This window comes from Somniosus microcephalus, chromosome 4, assembly GCF_052327205.1.
Source record: "Somniosus microcephalus isolate GS21.2 chromosome 4, FLI_Smic_1.0, whole genome shotgun sequence".
NCBI classification, from domain to species: Eukaryota; Metazoa; Chordata; class Chondrichthyes; order Squaliformes; family Somniosidae; genus Somniosus; species Somniosus microcephalus.
In genome coordinates, this window is record NC_140990.1 from 213,898,316 (window position 1) to 213,921,131 (window position 22,816).

Here is a 22,816-nt window from a genome sequence, read left to right on the forward strand (position 1 = left end):
GGAAAATGGTGTTAGGAAAATTGATGGGACTGAAGGCCGATAAATCCCCAGGGCCTGATGGTCTACATCCCAGGGTACTTAAGGAAGTGGCCCTAGAGATAGTAGATGCATTACTGATCATCTTCCAGAACTCGATAGACTCTGGAACGGTACCCATGGATTGGAGGGTAGCTAATGTTACCCCACTATTCAAAAAAGGTGGTAGAGAAAAAGCGGGGAATTATAGACCGGTAAGCCTGACATAGGTAGTGGGGAAAATGCTAGAGTCTATTCTAAAAGATGTAATAGCAGAGCACTTGGATAGCAGTGACAGGATCGGACAAAGTCAACATGGATTTACAAAAGGTAAATCATGCTTGACTAATCTACTGGAATTTTTTGAGGATGTAACTGGTAAAATAGATAAGGGAGAAGCAGTGGATGTGGTGTATTTGGGCTTTCAGAAGGCTTTCGATAAGGTCCCACACAAGAGATTAGTGTGCAAAATTAAGGCACATGGGATTGGGGGCAAGGTATTGACTTGGATAGAGAACTGGTTGGCGGACAGAAAGCAAAGAGTTGGAATAAACGGGTCATTTTCCGAGTGGCAGGCAGTGACTAGTGGGGTACCGCAAGGATCGGTCCTAGGACCCCAGCTGTTCACAATATATATTAATGATCTGGACGAGGGAATTGGATGTAATATCTCCAAATTTGCAGACGACACAAAGCTGGGCGGGAGGGTAAGCTGCGAGGAGGATGTCGGGAAACTCCAGTACGATTTGGACAGGTTGGGTGATTGGGCAGAAACATGGCAAATGCACTATAATGTGGATAAATGTGAGGTTATCCACTTTGGTGGCAAAAACAGGAAGGCAGATTATTATTTGAATGGCAATAGATTGGGAGAAGGGGAAGTGCAAAGAGACCTGGGTGTCCTTGTGCACCAGTCGCTGAAGGTAAGCATGCAGGTGCAGCAGGCGGTTAAGAAGGCAAATGGTATGTTGGCCTTCGTAGCAAGAGGGTTCGAGTACAGGAACAAGGATGTCTTGCTACAGTTGTACAGGGCCTTGGTGAGACCGCACCTTGAGTATTGTGTGCAGTTTTGGTCACCTTACCTGAGGAAGGACGTTCTTGCCATGGAGGGAGTGCAGCGAAGATTCACCAGGCTGATACCTGGGATGGCAGGAATGACATATGAGAGATTGTGTCGATTGGGCTTATATTCACTGGAGTTTAGAAGATTGAGAGGGGATCTCATCGAAACCTATAAAATTCTGGACAGACTAGATGCAGGAAGGATGTTTCTGATGGCCGGGTGTCCAGAACCAGGGGTCATAGTCTAAGGATAAGGGGTAAGCCATTTAGGACTGAAATGAGGAGGAATTTCTTCACCCAGAGAGTGGTGAACCTGTGGAATTCTCTGCCACAGAGGGCGGTGGAGGCCAGTTCATTAAATATATTCAAGAAAGAGTTGGATGTCTTTCTTGAGGCTGAAGGGATCAAGGGATATGGGGAAAAGGCAGGGACAGGGTATTGAATTTGGATGATCAGCCATGATCACATTGAATGGCGGAGCAGGCTCGAAGGGCCGAATGGCCTACTCCTGCTCCTATCTTCTATGTTTCTATGTAAATGGATCACTGTACCAGATACAGGTATACCAGCATCATACCACATCCCATATCATGCAAGCCTACTGTTAGCCACAAATTCACAGCATTCAGGTGAAAGTAGCATGTATATTCCATCAGCTCAGTGCTATCATACATCTATCACCAATCTCACATTTTACGCACACTCAGTCTTCCCCAACTGTGCCACGGGCTCCCTTTCAGTCTAGCAATTACTTACTTTGTGTCGCATCTTATTGCACCTGTAAAGTGTCATGTTCCTAGAAACCCCCCTCTGTGCTCTGCCAGGCCGTATGGTCTTGGAGAATACGACTGATCACCTGATTTAATAATTCACCCATCGGTTGATCAATGTGGGAGTGCTGTCTGCTCGTTGCTTACTCGACACTCACAAAGCCACATAATGATTGGTTCGTTGTGCCATCTGAGTTTAGGCCTTGGGCTCTTGGTCCAGTGCTGGGACTAGAATCCTGGCGAATCGAATAACTAGGGCTGTAGAGAGGGCTTTAAACTAATTAGTGGGGGGGAGGTTTTAAGAGAGCGAAAAATAAAAATGACAGCGGAGAAGGCAATAGAGCAAGGTAGCAGTGGGGGAATTAAAAACCAGAGCGTGTCAGGAAGGGACAGAATGTATAATGATAAAGGTAAAGTAGTAAAAGGGGTAAAAGCAGGAATAAATTGTCAGAAAACATATTTGAAAGTTCTTTATCTGAATGCACGCAGCATTCGTAACAAAATTGACGAGTTGACGGTGCAAATAACTACACATGGGTATGATCTGGTGGCCATTACGGAAACATGGCTGCAAGATAATCATGACTGGGAACTAAACATACAAGGGTATTTGACAATTAGGAAGGACAGACAGGAAGGAAAGGGAGGTGGGGTTGCTATGTTAATCAAGGATGGAATCACTGCAATAGTCAGAAATGATATTGGGTCAAAGGATCAGGATAGTGAAACAGTTTGGGTGGAGATAAGGAATAATAAGGGGAAAAAGTCACTAGTGGGCATAGTCTATAGGCCTCCTAACAGTTGCAACTCTGTTGGTCGGAGTATAAATCAGGAAATAGTTGGGGCTTGTAATAAGGGAACAGCTATAATCATGGGGGTTTTAACTTTCATATTGACTGGACTAATCAAATTGGGCATGGCAGCATTGAGGAAGAGTTCATAGAGTGTATTAGGGATGGGTTCCTTGAGCAGTATGTAACTGAACCAACCAGGGGGCAGGCAATCTTAAATCTGGTCCTGTGTAATGAGACAGGATTAATAAAAAATGTCTTGGTAAAGGATCCCCTTGGAATGAGTGACCATAATATGGTTGAATTCCAAATTCAGTTTGAGGGTGAGAGAGTTGGATCTCAAACCAGCGTACTAAGCTTAAATAAAGGAGACTATGAAGGTATGAGAGTAGAATTGACTAAAGTGGACTGGGAAAACAGATTAAAGTGTAAGACGGTACAAGAGCAGTGGTCTACATTCAAGGAGATATTTCACATCTTTCAAGATAAATATATTCCACTGAGGAAAAAGGGGAGTAAAAGAAAAGACAGCCATCCGTGGCTTAGTAAAGTAATAAAGGATAGCATTCGACTGAAAACAAGGGCATATAAATTAGCCAAATCTAGTGGGAGGATAGAAGATTGGGAAGCATTTAAAAGCCAGCAAACAATAACTAAAAGATTAATTAAGAAAGGGAAGATAGATTATGAAAGTAAACTAGCAAAAAATATAAAAACAGATAGCAAGAGTTTCTACAGCTATATAAAAAGGAAAAGGGTGGCTAAAGTGAACGTTGGTCCCTTAGAGGATGGGACCGGGAAACTAGTGGTGGGGAACATGGAGATGGCAAAGACGTTGAACAAATATTTTGTATCAGTCTTTACAGTAGAGGACACTAAAAATATCCCAAACACTGGACAAACAGGGGGCAATTGGGGGGGAGGAGCTAAACACGATTAAAATCACTAAAGAGATGGTACTCAGTAAAATAATGGGACTTAAGGCGGATAAATCCCCCGGACCTGATGGCCTACATCCTAGGGTCTTGAGAGAAGTGGCGGTAGGGATTGTGGATGCATTGGTGATCATTTTCCAGAACTCCCTGGACTCAGGAAAGGTCCCTGCAGATTGGAAAACTGCTAATGTAACACCATTATTTAAGAAGGGAAGTAGACAAAAAGCTGGAGACTATAGACCAGTTAGCCTAACATCTGTGGTTGGCAAAATGTTGGAGTCCATTATTAAGGAAACAGTATCAGAGCATTTGGATAAACATAATTTAATAGGACAGAGTCAGCATGGTTTTACGAAGGGGAAGTCATGTTTGACAAATTTGCTCGAATTCTTTGAGGATGTAACATACAGGGTGGATAAAGGGGAACCAGTGGATGTAGTGTATTTGGACTTCCAAAAGGCATTTGACAAGGTTCCACACAAAAGATTACTGATCAAGATAAAAAATCACAGGATTGGGGGTCATATACTGGCATTTATATGGCTTTCTAACAGAAAACAAAGAGTTGGGATAAATGGTTCGTTCTCGGGCTGGCAATCAGTAACTACTGGTGTCCCACAGGGATCAGTGCTGGGACCCCAACTCTTTACAATCTATATTAACGATTTGGAGGAAGGGACCGAGTGCAACATATCCAAGTTTGCCGACGATACAAAGATGGGAGGGAAAGCAGTGAGTGAGGAGGACATAAAAAACCTGCAAAAGGACATAGACAGGCTAAGTGAGTGGGCAGAGATTTGGCAGATGCAATATAATGTTGGAAAGTGTGAGGTTATGCACTTTGGCAGAAAAAATCAAAGAGCAAGTTATTATCTAAATGGAGAGAAACTGCAAAGTGCTACAGTACAAAGTGATCTGGGGGTCCTGGTACATGAAACACAAAAATTTAGTATGCAGGTGCAGCAGGTGATCAGGAAGGCCAATGGAATCTTGGCTTTTATTGCAAGGGGGATAGAGTATAAAAACAGGGAAGTCTTGCTGCAATTATACAGGGTATTGGTGAGGCCACACCTGGAATACTGCGTGCAGTTTTGGTTTCCATATTTAAGAAAAGATATACTTGCTCTCGAGGCGGTTCAGAGAAGGTTCACTCGGTTGATTCCAGAGATGAGGGGGTTGACGTATGAGGAAAGGTTGAATAGGTTGGGACTCTACTCATTGGAGTTCAGAAGAATGAGGGGCGATCTTATCGAAACATATAAGATTGTGAGGGGTCTTGATCGGGTGGATGCGGTGAGGATGTTTCCACTGATGGGTGAGGCTAGAACTAGGGGCATTTTCTTAGAATAAGGGGCTGCACTTTCAAAACTAAGATGAGGAGAAACTTCTTCACTCAGAGGGTAGTAAATCTATGGAATTTGCTACCCCAGAGAGCTGTGGAAGCTGCAACATTAAATAAATTTAAAATGGAGATAGACATTGTCCTAGCAGATAAGGGAATTAGGGGTTACGGGGAGAGGGCAGGGAAGTGGATGTGAGTCTAGATTCAGATCAGCCATGATCCTATTGAATGGCGGAGCAGGCACGAGGGGCCGTATGGCCTACTCCTGCTCCTATTTCTTATGTTCTTAAACAGAGCCTTAAGTCATCGGGACCAGCTTCCATAAAATGTCGCTTAATGTAAACTCACACACTTAAGAATAATGTGAAAAATTAATTTAATATTGCTGCCTTTTCCTGATTCGCTAATATTTCTACCAGTTATCTCTTAACATATCACGGTTTGTATTATAGTTGGTTTATCTCAGAAAAGATTCTGAAATGTAATTGTTACATAGGTTTTCTCTTCTTTAGATTGGGGGAGCCAGGTTTGTGAACTTACCCAATTCATACATTTTCTTGCGTGAATTCGTCTTGCTATCTATTCTTTTTGTATTTACTAGAATGCTGATTTCCCATAGGCTCTACTGTCTGTGATCAATTGGTCTATATAGTCTGGCCATTGGGCTACTCTCTTCCCACATGATGCCCCTTGTGCACTCTTCTCTCCTTGCTGTTGATGGCCCTGTTCATTTGATCACCCCATTTGCATTGTATACCTGAATATTGGTACCTACATGTGCCCTTGTATGTATTACCTGGGTGATCACTATATCATTTGCTATTGCAATTTTATTAAATAAAATATAAAGTGTACGATTTATATAAAATATATTGAAATAGTTTTATCATTTAGTAAAAATATAAGTGTGACGTTTGTTATTGTGAACCAGTCAGTTTTAAGCAACAAAGATTTCAGAGCTAATTAATGTGCTCTTCACCATGCAACCAACTTGATTCTGCACCACAGCTATAAACCAGAAAACTCTTCTTTGTGAGCCTGTTGGCGTAGAATTTGTTGCCATAGGCGTCTTACATGATCTGATAACTTCAAGCGAGAGAATGTAATTTTCGTCTGAGTCACTGGTAGCAAGCAGATATGCTGCTGATCCTTCAGGGTGTACATTAGCCAGGAGACGCAGTGGGGTAAATTCTCATCCTCACCGCAAAAGTACATGCCTTTAAAATTCAGGCTCAATTAATTTGTGAATCAGTTACCAACCATAGTTATTACTAAAGAAAGTGACTGAGGTAAGCTTTCGTCTTCACCATGCGGGCGGTAATCTGGCAGAGCGGATTGCCGGCTCATTATAGCACCCATCTGATTTTCATTACCCTGAAATCAAAGGTTTGAAATTTCAGCGGGTTCTGTAACAAGTGGCCGGTCCGCTCCGCCAGATTAGCACCCATGCAGTGAAGACAAAAATTTACCCCAGTCTCTTTCTTTAATAACAACTATGAGTGGAGGCAACCGATTCTCAAATTCATTGAGCCTGAAGGTTAAAGGCTGTTGCGTCCGTGTATAATAAGACACAGACTGCGGAGAACGGTACAACAGGTGTTTACTCAACGTGGCTCACACTGCAACTGATCTGTACAGATTACTACTCAGTGCTATATACAGGTGTGGTCACTGCCGGTACTGCAGTATACATGAGCTGTAAAACATAGTTCCCCCCTTAAAGGTATATACATTACAATTCCTGCCCTTTGAGATTAACAGTACCATAACACTCATTTAACAATTAAATATCAAACTAATTACAATTAACACTTTTAACATGCAACATTAGCTGAAAATAGTCTATTTATATATTCAGTCTTTGGGGAGGCTTCCTGATCCTCTCTGGATAGCACCTTTCCCGAGTGTCTTGCTCTTGGTGCGGAGGCGATTCTGGCCCCCTGTTGTCGGTTGGTTCATCAGCTTCCGATGCTACTGTTTCTGGGGTAGATGCAACCTGTACGTCGGGTTCATCACCAGGTACATATGGGCGAGGCATGGGGTTGACTTGTTCCTGTGACTCTAGGATCTGGTCAGCATGGCATCTCATGATGCTCTCCCCAACGTCCACTGTGTACATTAGTGGGCCCTGCCATGTGCATCGTTCCTGGCTGCCATTTTTCTGTTCGGTAGTCGCGGGCCAAGACTGGTTGCCCTACATTGAAGCTCCTTGTTGGCTTCTCATGGATGTGCTGGAATTGCTTACTCTCAACATCTCTTCGTACATTTGGTCTGAGCAAATCCAGGCGAGATCCTAACCTTCGGTTAAAGAACATCATGGCTGGGGCCTGGTTGGTGACTGCATGTGTCGCATTCCGGTAGGCGAACAGGAAATTGTCCACCTTGTGCTGCAGCTTAATGTTGTCATTGTACATAGCCTTTATTGCCTTCTTAAAGGTTTGTACAAACCTCTCAGCCAATCCATTTGTGGCTGGATGATACGGGGCAGATGTGTAATGCCTTACCCCATTCTTTTTCAAGAACCTCCGGAACTCTTCGGACACAAACTGTGGTCCGTTGTCGGAGCAAATCTGTTCTGGCAAGCCATTCCTGGCAAAAATGGTCCGTAGGACTGCAATAGTTTTCTCCGTGGTGGTGGAGGACATTTTGATGACCTCAGGCCATTTCGAGTGCGCATCCATGGCTATTAAAAACATTGAGTCCATGAATGGACCAGCAAAATCAATATGCACCCATTGCCATGGAGATGAGGGCCACTCCCATGGGTGTAGAGGGGCCTGTGGTGGTGCATTTTGGACCTTCTGGCATCCTGAGCAGCTCTTAGTCAGGTCTTCGATTTGTTTATCGATTCCCGGCCACCATACATAAGCCCTGGCTAGGCTTTTCATTTTTTCCCCTCCCAGATGACCCTCATGAAGCTCATTGAGCACTCTATCCCTTAACATGGGTGGAATTACCACTCGGGATCCACACATCAAGGTCCCCCGGCACACTGACAGCTGTTCTCTCCTTGTCGAGAATGCTGGCAACAGTGAGTCGCCATGTGCTGGCCATCCCATCACCGTCAAATCATATACCCGAGACAGTGTCGGGTCAATTCGGGTTTCCTGTTCGATACAAGCGTTAGTTACCGGTAGGTATTCAACTATAGTCGAATGGAATATTTCGACAGGATCCACTGCTGGTGCTTCCTCTGCAGTAGGCAGTGGCAGGCGTGATAGCCCATCAGCATTTCCATGCTGTTTCGTGCCCCTATATTCAATCTCATAGTGGTGCGCCCCTAGAAAAAGTGACCATCTTTGTAGTCGTTGCGCAGTCATCACCGGAACGCCCTTCTTCAGATTAAAAATGGAGACAAGAGGCTGGTGATCAGTCAGCAAGGTGAATTTCTGCCCGTGCAGATAGTGATTGAACTTTTTCACTCCCCACACTAGGCTGAGGGCCTCACTGTCAATCTGGGCGTAGTTACGCTCGGCTGAGGTTAGTGATCGTGACGCAAAGGCTATTGGCCTCTCTGAGCCGTCCGAGAATTTGTGCGACAGCACCGCTCGAATGCCATAGGGTGATGCATCACATGCCAACCGAATTGGTAATGCCGGGTTGTAATGGGCCAATACCTCTTTCGATGTGATTAGTGTTTTGCTCTTCTGGAAAGCTCGTCTACATTCGTCACTCCACTTCCATGGCACCCCAGTTTGCAGTAGGGTGTTCAGTGGGTGTAGTATTGTAGACAAATTTGGCAAGAACTTATGGTAGTAGTTTACCAGCCCGAGGAACGACCTCAGTTGTGACACATTTTCCGGTGCTGGAGCCTTGACTACTGCCTCAATCTTCTCTGGGGACTTATGTAACCCCTCTTTATCGATAACGTGGCCACAATACGAGATCTGTTTTCTAAAAAACTCGCATTTGGGGCGGTTAGCTCGGAGCCCATATTCCTGCAATCTAGTGAGCACTTGCTCCAGGTTGGCAAGGTGATCACTGTCATTTTCGCCCGTGACCAGGATGTCGTCCAAATAACACTGGGTCCCTGGGATCCCTTGCTGGACTTGTTCCATTGCCCTCTGCCAAATAGCCGGAGTTGATGCTACCCCGAATACCAGCCGGTTGTATGGGTAGAGACCTTTATGGGTGTTGATTGTGAGGTATTTTTTGATGCTTCTTCTACCTCCATTTGCAGATACGCCTGGGCCAGATCAATCTTAGTGAAGCGTTTCCCTCCAGATAGCGAGGCGAAAATATCTTCAATCCGCGGAAGTGGATATTGTACGGTGTGAAGGATTGGGTTCACTGTTACCTTAAAGTCCCCACAGATGCGAACCTTCCTTGGTTCCCCAGGCGTGCTGCTCAACGACTTTTTCATCACAGGGACGATGGGTGTAGACCACTCGCTCCAGTCTACCTTGGACAGTACACCTGAACGTTCCAGACTCTCCAGCTCTGCTTCGACGGCTGGGCGGATTGCATAAGGTACTGGTCTGGCCTTAAAAAATTTTGGGCTTGCGTTTTCTTCAATTTTAATCGTCGCTGTCATGCCTTTTAGTGTTCCGAGTCCTTGCTGGAACACTTCTTTCGTGTCAGTTAGGATCTTTGACAGTCGCCCAGGTGTGATGTCGTCATCCTTTTTGTCAGCCACAGTCAGTGCCTGTATGGAATGCCAATCCAGTTGTATTTTCCGGATCCATTCACGTCCCAGTAATGGTGGTCCTCCATCTTGCAATACATACAGGTCTAGTTTTGGTGTTTCCTTACCATTATATATAACGGTCACCCTTATTTTTCCTTTGGGGTAGAGTTTTTGCCCCGTGTACGTCTTCAAAATAATTTTTGTGTCTCTCAAGGGTATGTGTGAGAATAGCCGCTCGTAGTCCCGTCGGTTTATGACTGTTAGGGCTGATCCTGTGTCCAGGGGGCTCTTAAAGGCACATACACTACAATTCCTCCCCTTTTAGCCAACCAATACATAATATTTTAAGTAATCATTAATTACATGTTACAAGAACAATAATCTACACATTGCTGCAGTTAATCAATTATAAGTCAGTCTCTCTGGACGCTTCCTGATTCGGTCCAGATAATGCCTCGGTGGTGCAGTCGTTTCTGGTGGTGTAGTAGGTTCTTTTGGCAAGGCTGATTCGGCTTGAATGCCAGTGCCGGGTTCATCTGGTTCCAGGATCACCGGATCGGAGGTAGATACTATGGGTATCTCTACTTTATCATTAGGTGTATAGAGTTGTGGTGTAGGTTGTCCCTTTTCGGATGACTCTATGATCTGGTCAGCATGGCGCCTTATTATGCTTTCTCCAATGTCCACGGTATACATCAGCGGTCCTAGTCGTGTGCAAATAGTTCCAGGCTGCCATTTCTCGGTCCGGTAGTCCCGGGCCAAAACTTGTTGACCTATCTGGAAGGTTCTAGTTGGCCTTTCATTCATGCCTTGAAATTGTCGGTTCTCCACGTCCCTTCTGATGTTTGGCTTGATCAAATCCAGCCAGCATCTTAGGCTTCTATTGAAGAACATCATGGCGGGAGTTTGGTTTGTAACCATATGTGTTGCATTCCTGTATGCAAACAAGAAGTTAGCTACCTTATGCTGAAGTTTTATGTCTTCATTACCCATGGCCTTTATGGCCTTCTTGAAGGTCTGGACAAACCTTTCAGCCAATCCATTGGTGGTGGGATGGTATGGGGCGGACGTGTAGTGCTTAACCCCATTGTTTTTTAAGAACTTCCTGAATTCTTTGGACACAAATTGCGGTCCATTATCAGAACAGATCTGTTCAGGCAGCCCATTCCTGGCAAATATGGTCCTTAATACTGTGATGGTTTTTTCCGTGGTGGTGGAGGACATCTTTATTACCTCCGGCCACTTGGAGTGTGCATCAACCGCGATTAAGAACATTGAGTCCATAAATGGACCAGCAAAGTCGATGTGTACCTTTTGCCATGGAGATGAGGGCCACTCCCATGGATGTAGAGGGGCTTGTGTTGGAGCATTTTGGACCTTCTGGCATCCTAGGCAGCTCTTGGTCATTTCTTCGATGTCTCCATCGATACCTGGCCACCATACAAACGCCCTGGCTAGGTTTTTCATTTTCACTCCACCCAGATGCCCCTCGTGAAGCTCCTTTAGCACTTTATCCTGGAGTTTGGGTGGAATCACCACTCTGGATCCACACATCAAGGTTCCTCGGCACACTGACAGCTGTTCTCTTCTTTGTGAGAATGCTGGCAACAGTGGTTCGCCATGTGCTGGCCATCCCTTCACTGTTAAATCGTAGACTCATGAGAGAGTCGGGTCATTTCTCGTTTCCTTTTCAATGGCAGAATTTGTTACTGGTAGACATTCCACTATGGTAGAGTGGAACATCTCCACTGGGTCTACTGTAGGTGCCTCTTCTACCATTGGCAACGGTAGGCGCGATAAACCGTCAGCATTCCCATGCTGTTTTGATCCTTTGTATTCTATGTCATATTGGTGTGCCCCTAGAAAAAGGGACCACCTCTGTAGCCTTTGCGCTGTCATAATGGGAACACCCTTTTTAGGGTTGAATATGGAGACGAGGGGTTGATGGTCAGTCAACAAGGTAAATTTTTGTCCATGTAGGTAATGGTTGAATTTCTTCACTCCCCATACCAGGCTGAGTGCTTCCCTGTCGATCTGGGCATAGTTACGCTCAGCTGAGTTCAATGAGCGTGACGCAAAAGCTATCGGCCGCTCCGAGCCATCAGGGAATCTATGCGATAATACCGCTCCTACGCCGTAAGGGGATGCATCGCACGCCAGTCTGATTGGCAGTGATGGGTTGTAATGAGCCAAAACTTCCTTGGACGTGATTAAGTCTTTGCATTTATGGAAGGCACGTTTACAGTCTTCGCTCCATTTCCAAATTACTCCTGTTCGTAGCAGTTCATTAAGAGGGTGCAGAAGAGTTGATAAGTTTGGTAAAAATTTATGATAGTAATTTATCAATCCCAGGAACGACCTTAATTGTGAGACATTTTCAGGTGCTGGGGCTTTTATGACCGCTTCAATTTTTTCAGGTGACTTATGCAACCCTTCCTTGTTAATTATGTGGCCACAATATGATATTTGTTTCTGGAAAAATTCGCACTTGGGGCGATTTGCTCATAGGCCCCGTTCTCTCAGCCTAGTGAGCACCTGCTCCAAATTGGCAAGGTGCTCGTTGTCGTTTTCTCCTGTTACAAGGATGTCGTCTAGGTAGCATTGCGTCCCCGGAATCCCTTGGAGGACTTGCTCCATAGCTCTTTGCCAGATAGCTGGAGCTGATGCTACTCCGAAAACCAGTCGATTGTACTGGTACAGGCCTTTGTGTGTATTTATCGTGAGATACTTTTTAGAGGCCTCTTCAACCTCCATCTGTAGATATGCCTGTGCCAAGTCAATTTTGGTGAAACATTTCCCTCCGGATAGTGAGGCAAAAATATCTTCTATCCTCGGAAGAGGATACTGTACCGTGTGAAGGACTGGGTTTACAGTCACCTTGAAGTCTCCACAGATGCGAATTTTTCTCTGTTCTTCAGATTTATCATTATTCAACGTTTTCTTCATGACCGGGACGATGGGTGTTGCCCACTCACTCCAATCTATCTTGGATAATACGCCTGCCTTTTCCAAATTCTCCAGCTCTGCCTCAAAAGCTGAACGAATTGCGTATGGCACCGGCCTTGCCTTAAAAAACTTGGGAATTGCCGCATCTTCCACTTTTATTGAGGCGGTGATGCCTTTCAAGGTTCCTAGTTTCTCTTGAAACACTTCCTTGGCGTTGGCCAAGATGTCTTTTAATCGTTCAGGTGTGATGTCATCATCATTTTTTTTCTTACTGGTCACCGTCAGTGCCTGAATGGAGTGCCAGTCTAAATGTATCTTCCTGATCCATTCACGTCCCAACAGCGGTGGACCACCATCTTGTAGAACGTATAAATACAACTTCTGTGTTTCCTTGCCGTTGTATACAACAGGCACCCTTATTTTTCCTTTGGGGTATACTTTCTGCCCCGTATATGTTTTCAAGATAATGGATGTGTCTTTTAAAGGTATATGCAGAAATAGCCGCTCGTAATCCCGTCGATTTATGACGGTCAGAGCTGATCCTGTATCTAGCTCCATTTTAACTGGGGATCCCGCTATCGTGAGGGTAACCCAAATGGTCTGGTAATCTTCTTTGGCAATTACATTATGTAATTTGAGACAGCTTAGTCTCTTGTTTCCGGAGTCGCTATCGCTCTTCTGGTCTTTGGAGCTACTGTCCATCATCATTTGTACCTTTCTGTACTTTTCCTTATTGATTTTTTTCCTGTCCGTGGATTTTTTTTGTACAGATCGGCATACACGTGCAATGTGTCCAATCTTTCCGCATTGCCTGCATGCTTTGTCCTTGAACCAGCAGTCCCTCTGGTCATGGGTAGATCTGCCGCAGCGATAACATCTCTCTAAACCCTGTGTCATTTCATGGGTGCCGAAGTCCTGTGTCTTTTGCTGTATCTCTGCAGCTCCTCTTGCAGCTGCTTCGTATGATACAGCCATACTGAATGCCTTGTCCAGTGTCAAATCTTTCTCAGAAAGCAGCCTTTTCTGTGTTCCTTCACTTAGGAGACCGCAGACGAATTTGTCTCGAAGAGAATCTGCCAGTCCTGCCCCGAATTGGCAGTGCTTTGATAGCTTTCTTAATTCGGTGAGGTAATCAGCGTTACTTTCATTCTTGTGCTGATTCCTCTTGAAGATTTTGAATCGTTCCACTATCAGCAGCGGTGTTGGGTTTAAGTGCTCCTGTAGGGTATCAACAATCTCCTTAAAATTCTTGTCCTTTGGTTTGGCTGGAGTGATTAAGTTTCGTAACAGCCCGTATGTCTTTGCGCCCATTAGATTTAGAAGTGCTGACGCCTTTTTATCATTTTCTATTCCATTTGCTGTGCAATATACCTCCACTCTTTCCACATATGTGGTCCAATCCTCTATATCGTTATCGAAAGCATCAATATTGCCAGCCTTAGGCATCCTGGAATAAAAAACGGCGCTTCCCGCGCTTTCCTTTCTTCCCTGCAGAAAAAAAATGGCGCTTCCCGCGCTTTCCCGCCGCTGCCGCTGCTGACAACGCTGTTTTCCGCAGTTTTTTTTATTTACAGGTGGAGACTCGTTCCCGCCGGACTCTCTGGGACTTTTCCCCCCCTCTGCTTGGTCCGAACGCCGACCTGCTTTGCAGCGCCGGCCGTCTCCCGAGTGCTCCCCCCCTCTGTTTCTGTTTGTCTCCGCCTTCGCTGCTCAGCCCCGCTGCAGAGCCAGCCGATGGAGCCCCAGCCCGCCGCCCAGGAAGGATTATTGCAGTACCTGCCACCAGCTCGGCTAGCTGGTGAAACCAGTTTTTTGTTTTTTTTCTTGCTTTTCTTCGACTTTGGACGTCTGAGGAATCGATGTCCTTGAGGTGCTGCCGAATTGCAGGTAAGTCCGTTTCCAATTCGTCGCCACTGTTGTATCCGTGTGTTAATAGAGACACTGGAGGCAGGAGTTGGTTTCACAGGTGTTTACTGAACAAAGTCTGGAGGTGAACTAACTGATACAACACAATATACAGGCTTATATAGCCCGAGTGGCCATTACCGGCATTACAGTACACAGGGGGGTCTTAAAGGCACATACACTACAATTTCGTTTGTGTCATATTCTTGCGGTCTCTGTTGTATCTCTGCAGCGCCCCATGCTGCTGCTTCATATGATACAGCAATGCTGAAAGCCTTTTCCAGCGTAAGGTCCTTTTCAGATAAAAGCCGTTTCTGGGTTCCTTCACTTTGAAGCCCACACACAAACTTGTCCCTTAAGGTATCTGCCAGTCCCGCTCCAAACTGGCAGTGTTTCGATAGTTTGCACAGTTCTGTTAAATAATCAGCATTGCTTTCATCCTTATGCTGGTTCTGTTTGTGAAACTTGAATCTTTCTGCTATCAGCAGCGGTGTGGGGTTTAAATGTTCCTTTAGTATCGTTACTATGTCTTCAAAACTCTTTTCCATTGGCTTCATTGGGGTTACTAGATTTCGTAATAAACCATACGTCTTTGCACCCATTAAATTTAACAATACCGACACTTTCTTGTCATCTGACACCTCATTTGCCTTGCAGTACACCTCTGTTCATTCGACATATGTAGTCCAATCTTCGACTTCATTGTCAAATGCGGTGATATTGCCACTCTTCGGCATTTTGGGTGTGGTTTAAAATGGCGTCTCCCAATGGCTTAAAATGGCATCTCCCGCGCTTTCCTTCCTCCCCCGCTGCTGCCAACGCCGCTCCCGGCGGTTCTCGTGGCAATGGCGGCGCCCTGTAGGTTTCGCGCGCTTCTCCTGCACTGCTGCCAACGCCGCTCTCGGCAGTCCTCGTGGCAATGGCGGCGCCTCGCAGGTTTCTGCGCGTCTCTCTCTCCCTCTCTCCAACGCTGCTCGGCCCCTGAACACCGGCTGCGCTCTGCCCTCTCTCTCTCTCCCCCATCGACGCTGCTCGGCCCTTTGCTGTGCCGCTCGGTCGGGCTCTAGCCCGCCGCTGTCTGGGAAGGGTCTGCACACTACCTGTTGCCAGCCCGTTTCGCTGGACCACCTCGACTGGAAAGCCAAGCCTGGCTCTCAACAGCCACCCCCGCAATTCTTGAGTCTCTGCTGAATGACTGGGCGGTTGCCCGTGGTTGACGCCCGAGTCTCTGGCCTTGACCTCCAATCCACTGACCTCCAGGAACGAATCCCCAGGAGGTGATGAAGAGTTGCAGGTAGGTTCGAACCTGCCTCGTCGCCAATGTTGCGTCCATGTATAATAAGACACAGACTGCGGAGAACGGTACAACAGGTGTTTACTCAACGTGGCTCACACTGCAACTGATCTGTACAGATTACTACTCAGTGCTATATACAGGTGTGGTCACTGCCGGTACTGCAGTATACATGAGCTGTAAAACACAGTTCCCCCCTTAAAGGTATATACATTACAAAGGCTATGTAGGATTAACCTATCTCTATCTTTGAGTAATTTATGAACTTATACGTGTAGCCACAACCTCCCTTATCCTGAACTAAAAATATTAAGAAGTTTATTAATTAAATCAAGTTAACTTGGGCTAGTAAGTGAAATTATGTCGTAATGGTTTTGATTACAACTGTTATTTAGAAACTGGTTTTCACTGTGCCACCAACCAAAGATACTGGTCACTCACCAGCTGAGGTTGGGTATTTATTGCAATGCACAAAATGGCAGTTGGCATACAATATTAAAATGTCAGTGTTGCTAATTACTGGAGCTCGTTATTGTCTTAATATATAAAAATTGGTTCAATAATATCCCTGCTTTAGCACATTATTATTTTACAAATCTTTTGAAATCTAAATAGGAGCAAAATTGTGCACATTAACTACTTTGTTTTATTAGCGTGGCAGCTCAACTTGCACCCAAATGTCTGAATTGGGGCAACCTCTAATATTTACCAATTTACCCCAAGTGATCCAACTTTGGGGCCGGTATCGCCATTATAAGGAGGAAAGATAGACAAATACTTCACTCACTCTAATCCTGCCAATGACTTTTAGGTGTGAGTTTGGTATTTGAGTTAAATTTTACTGCAATTTTATGTCTTATATTTTATTTCATTTTTCCTTCTCTTTTATCTTTCACACCATTTACAATTCCTTTAGCCAAGAAGCCAACTTTCTCCCAAACCTCTGTAAATGATGTGTAATTTCCCACTAGGTGGTGCAAGAGAGTACACCAAATTTCTCTCATTCCTTCCCTGTGCAGAAGGGACTGGCACCAACTTTAATAGCTTAACTTCAAGGTCACAAATACAATATGTGTAGAGTCACAGAAACAAATCTGTATCCCACTACTCTGTGGCTCAGCATTTAAGGCATAAATGTATGATCTGTCTATATGGGGCAAAAAATTCAGTTTGATGTTATTAGTCAACATCTCAATTCTATACTATGCTAAGCTTATACACAGATAATCTTCGTAGTAAGGATTATAGACTCACATAACATCCATCATCACATAGAAGTACTATATCATCTGGCGAAATCTGCTCCTTGTCCCATTGCGTCATCCAATGTATGCAGACAGAAAGAGCCACCTTGATTGAAAGTCTAACTATGCTATCAGGCATGAGCTAAATATTCTTAGTTGAAAAGATAAGTTGAGATAAAAGGTTGACAATCACAAAGGAATAGATATATCCCCACAATCGTGGCTACTGACTAGAGGAAGACCAACACCATCCCAGGCACTCCAAGCAAAACTTTGCAGAAATCACATAACATCAATGGATCAGCCGATCACCAGAGGATTATTAACATTAATATTCAAACATATCTAAACCAACTCAAGCAATAAAAAAAACACAGTCGAGATGCTTTTAAGAACCAAAAAAAGTAACTCGCTAACATCAGATTGGGACTCTCACTATTTATTAACCACAAGGTGGCCCCCATGTGCTATATTAAGCAGAACCCCATCAACTCCTAATAGCGCGTTATCAAGCAAAAATTAAATTATGGAACATGTAGCACGGTGTCAGAGCCAGGCACCTGAATTTTATTTATAAACACAAAAATTTTCACTTCATCAAAGTGAGAAATAGTTCATCAGTCGCAAGAACTCCCAGTCCGGAAATGCATTCAGTTAGTTTCCTCTACACTCGCCCAACAATGTGAAGATTTTCCATTTGTCTGTCAGACTGATACTTTCATATTGATGCAAAGTTGTTTGGGGTGTGCATTAGCAGAAAGGTAGAACAGCATAACTCATGAGATTACCAGGCACAGCAAAGTTCCAAGGAGCAAGTCTCACTCCAAGAGGCCTTGTCACATCTATCTCAGTTCACACCAAGTGCAGTATAATTCCAGCCTTAAATCTCTACCAGGTGAGAAAATTGAAACTGAGAAAAATGTAAGCGTTGGTAAATTTCTGTCAGTCCAAATCAGCCACCTCCTAAGTCTTCTAATTTAGCCAATTACAATCCAGTCTGAGCAGGAGTAAGTTTAATTAGCCACCATAACTGAAGCTTTCTCGACAAGCAGAATAAAACTTGTCCAGAATGGGTTAAAAAATCAACAGTGGATGAGGAACAAGTAATTTTATAGTCACAATATAATGAATTGTATCAGTGTGTAAAACAAATACTTACAGCAGGAAATCAATAGCTCTGATAATCATTGCCGATTGCTAAAACTACATAACAAGTGATTTCAGTACTATAATGTAAATGCTTTATATGGAGAAAACATCTTTGCAAAATGTGCTTGTGAAATTTTACAATTGTAACCAACATGTGTTTATGAAATAGCAAAATCCAAACCAGATGCTACATTAATATATAAATGAATGCAACACCCACAGGATAAAAGGGGACCACAGGAGCTGGCTGATGCCCCAAGCTCTTCAAGAACCACACCTCACATTGAACTGTCAAGTTAAGGCTCACATATATGACTTATAGATGAAATGTGAAGTAAAACTAACACAATCAAGAAAAAGACATAAGATAAATAAGTAATCGATAAAAAAATGCAACTTACACTAATAGAGAAATGGGGGAATAAGTTGGTTAGTGAATATGGTGAAAATGAAAATGATTATTCACTATAAAACTGGTTATTCTAAAATACATATGAACATCCAAAAGAAATACCTGAATGGGATTATATTAGTTTGAAGTCCTATACTATTATATTAATCAGTGCAACATTTTATGCAGTCTGCATGTTACAAGGGAGGGCAACATGCACCAAACTTACAGGGCATAAATTATTATGCAGAAGAAATGAAGGCAATGACACTAAATGTTGAAATATTAATTCAATTAAGAGATTGGGAAGGGCAACAGGTATTGAAGTACATTCAATCACCAACACACTGTGCTGGAGTGATGGGTTATAGGTTCACAGTTGAGGTTCCTCCATATGCTGAGTTACCAGTCTCAGACATGCACCCATGGGGAGATGTAGAAATGAGGCACATCTTTCCTCACAGGAAGGGAAAATCGAAGTAGCAGTTACAGAGGCCATTCTTGTGCACCTTCAGCCCTCTGAATTTGAGTGACATTGGGAACAGGTAGTATGAGGGGCACAGTGAGAGGCGATGAGCGCACGGGAGAAAAATAAAACTAAATCGCACTAAAGACAGTTGGGTCCACTTTGCTCCCGTGGCTATTTTTCTCTGCACATGGGCACTGATGGTATATTATTTTAATAAGTAATTTTTTTCTTCCAATTTATAATGTTTTTCTTAAGTAACAAAGAGACTATCTAAACTTTATCCCAAAGGTGCATGAATCTGAAGTAAAACATTTAACACAACTTGTTCTAATTTTTTAAATAATTGTGATCGCACAGTTAGATCAGGTCCTTTGGTCTGACCTGTGAGAACCAATCTTATAAAACCATTATGTAGTTTTGAATTAAAGTATCATATTTACTGACAAGCTCTCTTTCTCAGTCCACTACTGAAAAAATGCACTGCAAATAGAAATTTGCATCTTTGTTCAAGGCAAAAATGTGAGTATACTGTCCCAAAAAAATGTGCATACTATATACACAGAAATTGAACTCCAATATCAGTGGACAGTATGTACTACAATGTACCAACTGCTGATTGAGGAGGTGGTAGCTGTTAGGTTGAATATATTAGCATTACCACTAACAGCAACAATGGTAGAATGTGTCATTGCTCAGCACTGATACTTCAACAAGCACACAAACTAATTAAAAAATTATACATCTCTATTTACTGGCAGTCTAATGAAGAGTGACATGGTCTGAGGTTGCCCAAGGGAAGGCCATTGTGGAAAGGAGATATAGTGCAAGAAACTATTAAAGAGAAGGAGAATGTAGCAACATGGATAGGAAGTTAGTTAAAGGGTAGAAAATAGAAAGTGGTGGTTAATGGATATTTTTCAGACTGAAGGAATGTAAAGAGTGGTGTCCCTCAAGACTCAGTATTGGGACTCCTACTTACATATATGATGAAGGCACAATATTAAAATTTGAAGATGCCACAAAATTAAGGAGCGCAGTTAATTGTGAAGAGGACTATAAGTGACTACAGGAGGACATAGACAGAGAGGTAGATTGGGCAGATAGATATCCGATGAAATTTAGCATGGAAAATTGTGAGTTGCTAAATTTTAGTAGAAAGAACAAGGAGAGGATAAATGCAGTCAATGGTAAAACTTTAAAATGAGTAGAGGATCAGAGAGACTTAAAGGTTCAGAGACACAGAACTTTCAAAAAGGCAGGACATGTTGATACAGCTGTAAAGAAAAACACATGGGATCATAGGTTTTATAAATACAAAGCAAAGAGTTAATGTTAAGCCGATACAAAGCATTAGTTAGGCCTCAGTTAGAATATTGTACCCAGTTTTGGGTGATCTACTTTAGAAAGAATGTCAAGGTCATTGAGAGGGACGAGAAAAAAAATACCCAAACATGATACAAGGGATGAGAGGTTTTAGGTATGAGGAGGGACAAGAGAAAGCGGCGGTGTTTTCATTTGAACAAAGAATGTTGAGGAGATCTGATAGAGGCATTCAAATTTATGAGGGGGTTTGACAAGACAAATTGGGAAAACTTATTTCAGCTGGTCAATGAGTGGATAACTCAACGGCATGAATTTATGATCATCAAGGCAAAAAGGGAGAGATTAGGAGAATATTTTTACGCGTATTGATAGAAAAAGTGGTGGAAACTGAATCCATAATAGCTTCTTAAAGGAAAATGTATAAAGATTTGAAAAAATAAAATCTAAACGGTGTGGGGAAAGACCAGGGGAATGGAATTAAGTGGATCGTGATGGCCGGTATGCAGCAAGACCTGGATAACATTCAGGCTTGGGCTGATATGTGGCAAGTAACATTTGTACCACACAAGTGCCAGGAAATGACTATCTCCAACAAGAGAGAGTCTAACCACTGCCCCATGACATTCAATGGCATTACCATCGCCGAATCCCCCACCATCAACATCCTGGGGGATCACCATTGACCAGAAACTTTATGAGGGGGTTTGACAAGACAAATTGGGAAAACTTATTTCAGCTGGTCAATGAGTGGATAACTCAACGGCATGAATTTATGATCATCAAGGCAAAAAGGGAGAGATTAGGAGAATATTTTTACGCGTATTGATAGAAAAAGTGGTGGAAACTGAATCCATAATAGCTTCTTAAAGGAAAATGTATAAAGATTTGAAAAAATAAAATCTAAAGGGTGTGGGGAAAGACCAGAGGAATGGAATTAAGTGGATAGTGATGGCCGGTATGCAGCAAGACCTGGATAACATTTAGGCTTGGGCTGATATGTGGCAAGTAACATTTGTACCACACAAGTGCCAGGATATGACTATCTCCAACAAGAGAGAGTCTAACCACTGCCCCATGACATTCAATGGCATTACTATCGCCGAATCCCCCACCATCAACATCCTGGGGGGTCACCATTGACCAGAAACTTAACTAGACCAGCCACATAAATACGATGGCTATAAGAGCAGGTCAGAGGCTGGGTATTCTGCGGCAAGTGTTTCACCTCCTGACTCGCCAAAGCCTTTCCACCATCTACAAGGCAAAAGTCAGGAGTGTGATGGAATGCTCTCCACTTGCCTGGATGAGTGCAGCTCCAACAACACTCAAGAAGCTCAACACCATCCAGGACAAAGCAGCCCACTTGATTGGCACCCCATCCACCACCCTAAACATTCACTCCCTCCACAACTGGCACACCGTGGCTGCAGTGTGTACCTTGTACAAGATGCACTGCAGCAACTCGCCGAGGCTTTTTTGACAGCACCTCCCAAACCTGCGACTTCTACCACCTAGAAGGACAAGGGCAGCAGGTGCCTGGGAACACCATCACCTGCAAGTTCCCCTCCAAGTTACACACCATCCTGACTTGGAAATATATCGCCATGCCTTCATCGTCGCTGGGTCAAAATCCTGGAACTCCCTCCCTAACAGCACTGTGGGAGTACCTTCGCCACACAGACTTCTGTGGTTCAAGAAGGCGACTCACCACCACCTTCTCAAGGGCAATTAGGGATGGGCAATAAATGCTGACCTTGCCAGCGACGCCCACATCTTGTGAACAAATATAAAAAAAGCAGATGCAATGGGCTGTAAAATTCAATCATGAGATAGGTTGTTAGACGAGGGAGGCATCTGAGTAAATATTAGAGAAAGGCGCAGGATTAATGTTAAAGAAAATTCCAAAGCACCTCAGAGATATGTATAAGGAAAACTAACGCCAAGCCAGGAGGGGTGGCTGCTGAGTTTAGGAAAGCTTTATAAAGAAGGAAATGTAATGATCAATAACATGTCATTCTATAGTGGACACTAGGTGGAGCCGTAGAGCTGTGTAGAGCTGTATATAAGACTACACTACCCAGCTGTATGTATATTAAGACTACATCACCCATGAGGCACTAGGCTACCCACAAGGCAACAGTCAAGATGGAAGCCTCTACAGATACTGTACCTAGTCCACATGTGCTCAATAAAAGTGTCTAGCAAAAGCTAGCTGTGTTCATAATAAGAATGTCTATTTATTAATGAACATAAAATGGTACCAGGATACCAAGAGTTGTAAATATCTGCTAAAAAAATTGTGAAAAGCAACATGGAGAATTTGAAGCCACTAGAGCGTTTGAATCTTGAGGGAAATGTCGACTACAATTGGCGGATTTTTAAACAACAATTCGAACTCTACATTGCTGCCATCGGATTCGGTACGAAGCCAGACGCAAGAAAAATAGCGTTGCTGCTTACGGTTGCAGGCCCACAGGCGATAGAGGTATTTAATACATTTGTATTTAATCCAGAGGAGAACAGAGAAAAATTAGAAGATGTGCTAAAAAAATT

General features: G+C 43.6%; 1 protein-coding gene across 1 annotated transcript in view; it reads left to right on the top strand.

The window, feature by feature from the left end:
* Positions 1-22,816, top strand: part of LOC147120204 (uncharacterized) — a 64,294-nt gene that overhangs the window by 1,451 nt on the left and 40,027 nt on the right. The window contains 3 exon segments of the mRNA XM_085984215.1: positions 1,412-1,427; positions 2,258-2,722; positions 2,725-3,503. Coding sequence (XP_085840341.1) covers positions 1,412-1,427; positions 2,258-2,722; positions 2,725-3,503 — 1,260 coding nt within the window.